Source organism: Tenebrio molitor, chromosome 1 (genome assembly GCF_963966145.1).
Source record: "Tenebrio molitor chromosome 1, icTenMoli1.1, whole genome shotgun sequence".
Lineage (NCBI taxonomy): Eukaryota > Metazoa > Arthropoda > Insecta > Coleoptera > Tenebrionidae > Tenebrio > Tenebrio molitor.
Genome location: NC_091046.1, coordinates 32,742,123 through 32,751,357, shown reverse-complemented (window position 1 = coordinate 32,751,357; position 9,235 = coordinate 32,742,123). Strand labels below are relative to the sequence as shown.

Genomic DNA, 9,235 nt, shown 5'->3' with positions numbered 1-9,235 from the left:
TGAATCATGCAAAACCGTCGATAACGGCCGGCGGCATGAAAAGGTATTTTGCGTCCCTCACATGTGTGTTTTATTTGCGGCACTCTTCCAACTGGAACCCTCATCGTTTGCATTCCGAACCTTTTTCCGCCAAAAGAAAATCACAACGTAGGACTCCTCCGATTCGATGACGATCACGACCACATTTGTTACCGTTTTGCGCAGGTTCAAATATTTGGCGGAAAAAGTAATGTATTCAGATCATTACAAGTGTCATGGCCAAGCATCGTTTTTTTTAAGTTGGAATACATTATAGTCATTATACTAAACATTATTTCTCCGCCAGACTTTGTTCCTACAAAGTAATAAAATTACCTAACGACTGGACTATATTACACATGTGTATAAAGTGTTGTATTTAACTGCATGTAACACAACGTAGGTACCTAACGAAGTAAACATTATTAAACTTCAAGGACCTAAGATTATTAGTACAATAACTTTATAATACTATGAATTATGGTCTTTTAGAGCTCTAAAACGACTAAAATAGGTAGGTAGTTAAATTCATCATATTTTATTTTCCAAAAAGACCATTTTAAACACTAATTCAACTGCTTTAGTGTATAAGTAAGTACTTTTATTATGTCTGGAATGTAGTCCAAATTGAGATTCTTTTGTCTATTAAAAATATCTTTTTTCTCCCAATCATATCAAAATTGTACCTACTTAGATGTATTGATGCTTTTTATTTGATTAAGTACTACCTAGTACAAACTGATAAAATCAACAATGAATCAGCAATAAATGCTAACATTGCTCAACTTTTCAAACATCACTTTTTAAAGTAGCTAAAAATGGAGAGGAAAAAATTAGACCATCTTCTGCAATAAACATTATATATTATCTTTGTAACTACATGCATATAATATGTAAACCAAGCTTGAGTAATATATAGGTCTTAAAAATATTCCATAAATGAATCACCAATATTTCTCTAGTGACTTCACCAGATCCTTCGGATTGGTGCTGGGCCCATGTCTCTCCACAGGTTGGCCATTTTTATCAATGATGAATTTTGTAAAATTCCACTTGATGAAGTCTCCCAATGTACCCCCTTGCTTGTGCTTCAGATACTTCCACAGAGGATGTGCATCATTACCATTGACATTCACCTTTTCAAAAACGTCAAATTTTACGTTCTTACTTGCCACAAATTGGCAAATTTCTTCATTGGTGCCTGGTTCTTGGCCAGCAAATTGGTTACATGGAAATGCTAGAATCCTCAAACCTTTGGTTTCTGCATATTCATTGTAGAGATCCACAAGCTCAGCATAGTTATTCTTGGTGTATCCACACTGAGAAGCAACATTTACAATAATACACACGTGATCTTTGTACTTTTCTAAAGATATCACATTTCCTTGTATATCTTTTGCACTGAATTCGTAAATTGATTTCGCGTCTTGGGGTTTTTCTGGATTTGACATTGTGACAACTGGAGCGACGGTCGAAAACACTCTCAAAACTATCGTTGCAATATGAAACAACTGAAAGCCGGGTGTCAACATAACACTCAATAACACTGCGTTGTATTGTACACAATTTACGTACTGCGCTACTGCGAACTGCGCATTCATCCTGCCTAACATCAGCGCGCAAACGCATACGACAAATGGAAAATTAGGAACGTGGTCAATAACTACAGAGGTGTAGATTGTGTTGCATAAGTATACATCTATTCTTTTCACAAGATTACAAACATTGAAAAAACACAACGTTCGACTACCACAATTTTTGAAGAGAATCCACAAGAGCGAGCGGTTTAACACTAGAAAGATGTCTTTCTACAGGTACACCCTCATCATTAATAATAAATTTTGTGAAGTTCCACTTAATATCCTTTCCTTTTGGTCCTGGGATCTTTTCTTTTAGGAACTTCCACAGAGGATGGGCATCCTTACCATTAACTTTAATCTTTTCAAACATGTCAAATTTAACATTCCTCGATTCAGCAAATTTACATATTTTCTCTGAATCACCAGGTTCTTGACCACCAAACTGATTGCATGGAAACGCCAAAATCTGAAGGCCTTTATCTTCAAAATACTTATCATACATTTCAACAAATTGTTCATAGTTTGACTTTGTGTGTCCACATTTTGAAGCTACATTGACTATGATGCAAACATGTCCTTTATACTTTTCCAAACAAACCTCTTCACCTTTGATGTTGTTAACGGTAAATTCATAGATGCTTGTTGCAGTTTGCCACGGTTCGATTTTGGCATCCTCAGTTTCATTTGATTGTTTCTTTTTTGAGGCAGTACTTTTTCGTGGCATTTCTACAAATGAAAAATTTAAACATTTTTCCTTTTATACCTATTATGTATGTACAATCTACCTTTATTTGGGGATTCTTTTCTAGGCTGAAATATAATATCTGGGTTTCGACGCAAATCAATGTAACCTCAAAATTCTGTGTTATTAATTACCGTTTGCAGTTTTCACCACAGAACACCTTGCTTCTTTGCACAGTTGTAGGTTGTAGCTAGATGTAGAGTAGGCTCACCACAGCAAGGCTCACTCTCACTCTCAGCAGAGAATACCACAGGAGAATACACTCATACACTCTCAGCAAGAAAGAACAATTCGCGCCAACCGTCAGAGTGTATAAAAAAAATTGAAATCTTCGCGCCACCAAAACAAATTACGCAAATTACGTTATACGGGGTGATCAACAATGACTGAGTCTGTTGGCAATGAAACAATTGAAAAATATTGGTGTGTTTTTTGTTTCGTAATTGGCATTGACCGGATGTTTTAACTTATAACACATTAAAAAATAGTAAAGTTGACTCAAGTTGCAAAAAACCACTTGTCATTTGCAACAGCATTTTTTTCATATTTTTGAACTAAATAAAGGCACAAACGGACCAGAAAATCATAGTTTGGGTTGGATATTTTCCATATAAGTACAGTTTTAAAGTAATTTCAAATGATTAATGCCATAAAAGTGCTGTTGCAAATGCCAAGTGGTTTTTTGCAACTTGAGTCAACTTTAGGTATATTATGATAGTACAAGTTTATAAGGAAGCCTTTAAAGCACGCGCGACGAGTTTTAACGTTCCAACACTCCCAACTGCTTTAAAGGTACTTATAAACGTGTATCATACGCTATTTTTTGTTATACCTGGACTACAATGTGAAAATTATAACAAAAAAAGTAAATTGAAATACGGGGTCATTGTAATAGTGACTCAAGTTGCAAAAAACCACTTGTCATTTGCAACAGCATTTTTTCGATATTTTTGAACAAAATAAAGGCACAAAGAGACCAGAAAATCATAGTTTGGATTGAATATTTTGCATATAAGTACAGTTTTAAAGTAATTTCAAATGACTAATGCCATAAAAGTGCTGTTGCAAAGGCAAAGTGGTTTTTTGCAACTTGACTCAACTTTAAATGTTTGTAACAACCAGTAGGCGTAGCGGCACACCTAAAGCATAGCGCACAGGCACCTGCACCTACGATGGGACAATCATTTATAATGACCCTGTACCTTTTCCGAAGTAATCTGTGTCATTAATCGTTGATATAGAAATGGTCAATTGTTGTTTCGTTGCTATTATAAATTTTCTATAAATGTCTATTTATCATTGATCAAAATGTAGGTAGGTGATTTTGTTGTTACTTAAGCAACCCTTAAAGTTCTAGTGTTTTAAAGGCCCTTTTTCGCACGCATTTAACCCCCAATTTCATAATCAGCCTAAAGTTACTTTAACATTAAAGTTTACCATTTAGGTAAGTATACTCCGTACGGTGATAGATTGCACGTTTTTAAATTCTAGTTCCAAAACATAAAGCAGTAAAAAATACTAAACTCTCCATCTCAATTGTTTCACGTTATGTAGAAAACCATTGTATCCCTGCAGATTAATTCCCGCCAAACCGGTTTCTGTGTCTGTCTTCTGTCAAAAAACGTGCAATCTACCAGAGTACGGAGTATACTATTGCGATCAAAAAATTTTGGACACTAATGTCATCGTGCTGTCATACATTCTAAAACGACCCTTATGTATTACTAACCTCAATTTTGATTGTGTCAATTTTGAAAATGTGAATGTCAGATTTACAGAGAAAATATTCAAAAAGTTGTAAAAATCAGACAAATGGAATAGAACGAGGTTTTAATTAATAAAAAATATAAAACAAATACCCAAATGTACTCGCATATTAAAAAAATTATATTTTAAACCGGTGTCAAATTGACAACAATTTCATCTTTCATGTGACAGTTTCAATAAAGCATGATTTAGAGTAATTTTTTTAATGTGACAGAAGTTTGATGTCCAAAATTTTATGATCGTAATAGTACTATCGCGGCCACGGAATTTTGGCCGTCACTTTGGATGTAGTCCATGCTTTATTGTCATTATGATTGACTTTTGGAATTGACATCTAAAAATTTGTCACTGTCATACTTCATTCAAATAGTTGCGAACATGGCACCAATACCCTATTTTAATAAAGTGCAGATAAATAATATCCCTGTTCCAAGATGGTCTATCACATTCTAAAATTTCGGAACGTTTGGGTATAGGAAGAAGCACGATAAGTGCAATTATTAAAAAATGGAGGCAAGATCAAACAGTGGAACGACGTCCAGGTTCCGGGGGACGTCGAATTTCTATACGTAATCAAGACGAACAACTTTTAACTGTGATACGAAACAGTCCTTTTACTACTGCTACTGCAGCAGTGAATATTAGTAATTTCCCGGGCTCCGTCAAAACCTCACGTCGTCGTCTGAGGAATACTGAACTTCGAAACCACGCAGCTGCTAGGTTGTGTTCTCAGACGAAAAGGTCTTCCAGTCGTCGCACAATGGTCGTGTTAGGGTGTATAGACCACGAAACAGCCGATATGATGAACGCTACGTTGAACCGACCGAACGATTCGGTCGCTTTTCTGTTAACGTATGGGGGTGGATTTCTGCTGTTAGTCCTGGGGTAATGCTCCATGTGGAAGAGCGGTTGAACTCTGTCGTTTATATTAGGATCCTGGAAAATGTGATGCGCCCTTCAGTGACTAGGGTTTATCCCAATCAAAAGTTTATCTTTCAGCAGGACAACTGCTCCGTGCATACGTCTCATAGGGTAGCAACATGGTTCCAGGATCAAAATATAAACGTCCTCGCCTGGCGCAGTCGTAGTCCAGATGTGAACCCGATAGAGAATATGTAGGGTTTTTTGGTAAGGCATTTGCAAAAACAGAGACAAATTTATCGTAATAGACAGGAACTCCTTACTGCGATCACTGATGCATGGCACGCGTTACCTCAGGACTACATCAGAAATCTATGCCTTTCCATGCCCAAGAGACCAAGAAAAGTTTTAGACGCAAATGGGGCAGTTACAAAATACTAGTTTCTTTGTATGTTTCTAATACCTACCTATTTATTATGTTTTTATTTTATTTTTATATTTATCATCCCTACCTATTTACGCTTTCTTTCTCTTTGTCAACATTAGGTTAATAAAATATCATTGTTTGATCGTCACTTAGAGTAGCTTTACAAGATATCGCATTATGTGCAGGAAGGCATGTTTGTGCTTATTTAATGAAAGGCGTTATGCAGCACATGCGCACCTGCGTTAGGGTGCACAGATCTTACCGAGACTACAGAGAGCTAAGATTCAAGAAGATCCAAGAAAGTCTTGTCTTGAATTCGAGGGGAATGAATCTTTTTGCCTTATTCCTGCATATACATGTATAATATGTGTGTGCCTGACTTGTTGCAGGCAATAAGGAAGCGCGTTTTCATGCAAGTCAATCAGCGTCAAAATGACAAGTCTTGAAATAGCAGAAAGTGAGGTTAGGAATACGTAAGGGCCGCTTTACATCTCATGTCAATGGAATGACAAGTGACGGCCAAAATTCCGTGGCCGCAATTGTACCTACCATAGAAACATATTGTTGCAATAATCCATTAAGTCACTTTAAGATAAAAAGCGTTTTTTCGCGAGTTCGCGTTGATCTATCGGTAAGTCGGTTACTGTAACCACCTCGTTTTTGCGTGCAACGGTATTTGAGGGGAAATGATCATGACGTCATAAATTACGTCATACTAGTAACCTGTGTTAGGGATTTGAGTAACCTTGGTCGCAACGTGGGTAAGTGAAGTTGATTGAGGTTATGCTCTAAGTGAACTGAAGTGAACGATTGTTGTGACGAATTTTGTGGTGTCCTTTGAAAATGTCTGAGAGCATCGAGTTGGTTGAAATTTCCTTAAATAATAAGGGAGAAGATATAATACTTAATGTGGATTTAAACACAGCAAATATTCTTCTGAATGGTACTGTTGTAGGTATTTTAATGTTTGACTTTAAAAAGCATATCTTTCATAGATCCCGCTCAAGCTCAACAATATTTACAAAATATATTAAAAATTCAATCTCAAGATACAGAAGCATCAGTCTCACCTTCATGTTCTACATCTGATTCTTGTTCCACCAGCTTTAGAAACGACAATGATATATCAGACAAGTGCAATATATGGTGTTCAAAACGCCCAAATGCAACTGACCAGGAAGCTACACTTCTGTTTCTAAACCTTCGAGACAAATATGCAACAGATTTTGATGATAAAAAACATATAAAAAGTCAGTTGTGGAAAAAAATTGCAAAAGAAATGGCAGATAGCGGTTTCAACGTTGGAGAAGGTAAAGAGGCTGTTGAAAAATTAAGGCAAAAGTTTGCCAACCTGCAAAAACAATATTTAAAACACATTCAACATGTAAAACAAACAGGAGAAGAAAAAAGAGAACCGCCTCCATTTTTCAATGAAATGCACGGCATTTTAGGCCATAAAGATAAATCCAATCCAAATCTTCAAGATACGTTAGAGGTAACAAATGACAATACTGAAGAAAGTGAAAATGAAGAAGTAAACCTTGAGATTGTTGACAAAAATATTAGGATTAAAAATAGGTTTTCAACGCACAAGACTGTTAGACCAGCTAGTACTAATAACCAATTAATAAACCTGTTAAAAGAACAACATGCTGAAGATAAAGAACAAAGACAGAAACAGTTTTCATCATTTGAAAATATACTACTGAAGCAAACGGAACAAAGAGAACGTTTATTAGACCAATTTGAACGTTTAATAAAGCAAAAAAGAAAGAGGATCTCTTCGTCAGATTCAGAATAAAGTTAAAAGTAAAAGTTTTGTTTGTTTTTTGTTTTTAAGATTTTTAACAGAATAACATTTTCATTTATTATTGTTGAGAGTTTATAATTTGGTTAAATATATTTTTGTCACAGTAAAATATTCTATTGATTAGTTTGCCAAATTCATTGCTATATTGTTCCTTTTTTCATTTCCTAGTCGAAATTCTTCTCTGTTATTGTTGATATATTCTTCTTCATTCAACATGTCTTCATATATGTCATACTGCCACTCATCGTTATATAAATAACAGAAATTATGGAGCACACATGCTACTGTACTGATTTCAATCGCCTTACTGACAGAATATGTATTGATATACTGCAGTCGTGCCCATCTCCCCTTCAAAATGCCAAAAGTATTTTCAATACAAACTCTGTCTCCGCTTAGACAAAAATTATGATGTTTTTCCCTTCTAGTCAAATTATTTCTCCGCGAATAAGGAGTGATTAACCAGGATCTTAGTGGAAATGCGCTGTCTCCTATTAAGTGGTATTCTTCCATTGGGAAATATTTGTGCTTCCCAAATTGTTCTATATGTTGCACCAACGATGAATTTGAAAAAACTCTGGAGCCATGCGCAGAACCTGGGTATCCAACAAAAACATAGGTGAAAATTTTATTCGCAGTACAAATACCCATACAGTTGATGGAATGACTTTGGTATATCTATTTACGTAACTATCGTGCTGATTAGCAGGTACTTTTATTTTGATGTGTGTGCCATCAAGGGCCCCTACAACGTTGGGGTAATTTGTAAAATCATTACAAATAATTTGGTATTCATCTTGTGTTTTGGGCCAAAATATATACTTTCCCTTTAATTGTAACAGTACGTAAAGAAAGGCATTGACTAAGTGCATTACTGTTGAAGGAACTAAATTAAAACGATCAGCAATAGATAACAGAGTATCTTGTTTGGACATGTACCAGAGAAATGCAAGTAAACCTTTTTCTGGCGGAATGACATGATTTCCTCCCCTATACCTCTTCTGTATGAGTCGTGTCTGATCGTTTAAAATTATAATATGTAATAACTTATAAAAGGTTGCTTTCTGCATTCTAAACAATTCAAAAAAATGAGTTTCATTATAAGTATTCAACCGTATGTTATAATTCACATGTTGTCTTATATGCGTTTCCCTAATTCTTTTTAGTAATTTCCTTTTCTTAAAAAGAGTTTCATGCATTTTCAAAACGATTATTTCAGTATCGTTCGAAAAAAACGAATCCATTAACACAAAGAATAAATCCATATTTGTGGCGTCTGCTGTCATATCACTGCACATAGACTTAGAAATACACAGAACTCATAGAAGTGAAAAACTGAATAACTGGAAATTGTTAAACTTTTTAATTAATATTTTATAACAAATAACTTAGGGGAATAACACTATAAAATAATCGCTGCGTTTTCGCGTAAACTGTGTTACTCAAAAAGTGAGTAAAAGTGGGGGGAAACCGTTTCTAACCGAATAAGGGAACGTGCCCTTAAATTGGTTGAATACTTGAATGAAACCGTACGAAAATAAGTCATCCCAATAAAAATTCAGTGTAAAATAGCTATTAAAACAACAAGGGTTTTATAGACGATTTAAAAATCGAGATCGTAGTTTAAATCAGAGCGACCGCAGGGAGCGAGGATTTAATAGATCGAGATTTTTAAACTATAAAACCCGCGTTGTCTTCAAGATTTTTTCTAACACTAACATCTTATCAGAAATTTTAATAAAGTTGAGTCAAGTTGCAAAAAACCACTTGTCATTTGCAACAGCATTTTTTTCATATTTTTGAACCAAATAAAGGCACAAAGGGACCAGAAAATCATAGTTTGGGTTGGATATTTTCCATATAAGTACAGTTTTAAAGTAATTTCAAATGACTAATGCCATAAAAGTGCTGTTGCAAATGCCAAGTGGTTTTTTGCAACTTGAGTCAACTTTAAATTCAGAAATTATTCGAGGCGCGTCACAATACACAAAATGCGGAGGTTGCCGTGGGTACTATGGTAATAATATCAA

The 9,235-nt window shown here is 35.2% G+C and overlaps 3 protein-coding genes across 4 annotated transcripts; 1 reads left to right on the top strand and 2 right to left on the bottom strand.

Annotated features, from left to right (window-relative positions):
• Positions 1-861: 861 nt before the first annotated feature.
• On the bottom strand, positions 862-1,634 carry LOC138137210 (uncharacterized). The gene has a single exon (XM_069056532.1). It carries the CDS (start codon positions 1,629-1,631, stop codon positions 963-965), a length of 669 nt encoding a protein of 222 aa, XP_068912633.1. The 5' UTR covers positions 1,632-1,634; the 3' UTR covers positions 862-962.
• Positions 1,635-1,692: 58 nt separating this feature from the next.
• On the bottom strand, positions 1,693-2,664 carry LOC138137220 (uncharacterized). 2 transcript variants are annotated; one of them, XM_069056541.1, is made up of 3 exons: positions 2,475-2,664; positions 2,384-2,422; positions 1,693-2,324 (listed from the first exon to the last, which is right to left on the bottom strand). In XM_069056541.1, the coding sequence occupies exon 3, from the start codon at positions 2,320-2,322 to the stop codon at positions 1,765-1,767; it is 558 nt and encodes a 185-aa protein (XP_068912642.1). In that variant the 5' UTR covers positions 2,323-2,324; positions 2,384-2,422; positions 2,475-2,664; the 3' UTR covers positions 1,693-1,764. The 2 variants fall into 2 exon arrangements, with proteins under 2 accessions (XP_068912642.1, XP_068912637.1); XM_069056536.1 differs by having other exon boundaries at positions 2,384-2,663.
• A 1,731-nt stretch (positions 2,665-4,395) lies between these two features.
• Positions 4,396-7,440, top strand: LOC138137200 (uncharacterized). Its single transcript, XM_069056520.1, has 2 exons — positions 4,396-6,338; positions 6,391-7,440. The coding sequence occupies exons 1-2, from the start codon at positions 6,239-6,241 to the stop codon at positions 7,194-7,196; spliced, it is 906 nt and encodes a 301-aa protein (XP_068912621.1). The 5' UTR covers positions 4,396-6,238; the 3' UTR covers positions 7,197-7,440.
• Positions 7,441-9,235: the final 1,795 nt, after the last annotated feature.

Excerpts from the sequence above, each read along its gene's own strand:
- LOC138137210 (XM_069056532.1), bottom strand. The coding sequence starts at position 1,631 with ATGTTAGGCAGGATGAATGCGCAGTTCGCAGTAGCGCAGTACGTAAAT.
- LOC138137220 (XM_069056541.1), bottom strand. The coding sequence starts at position 2,322 with ATGCCACGAAAAAGTACTGCCTCAAAAAAGAAACAATCAAATGAAACT.
- LOC138137200 (XM_069056520.1), top strand. The coding sequence starts at position 6,239 with ATGTCTGAGAGCATCGAGTTGGTTGAAATTTCCTTAAATAATAAGGGA. Across the intron at positions 6,339-6,390 it reads AGCAAATATTCTTCTGAATG|ATCCCGCTCAAGCTCAACAA; the intron begins GTACTGTTGTAG and ends TATCTTTCATAG.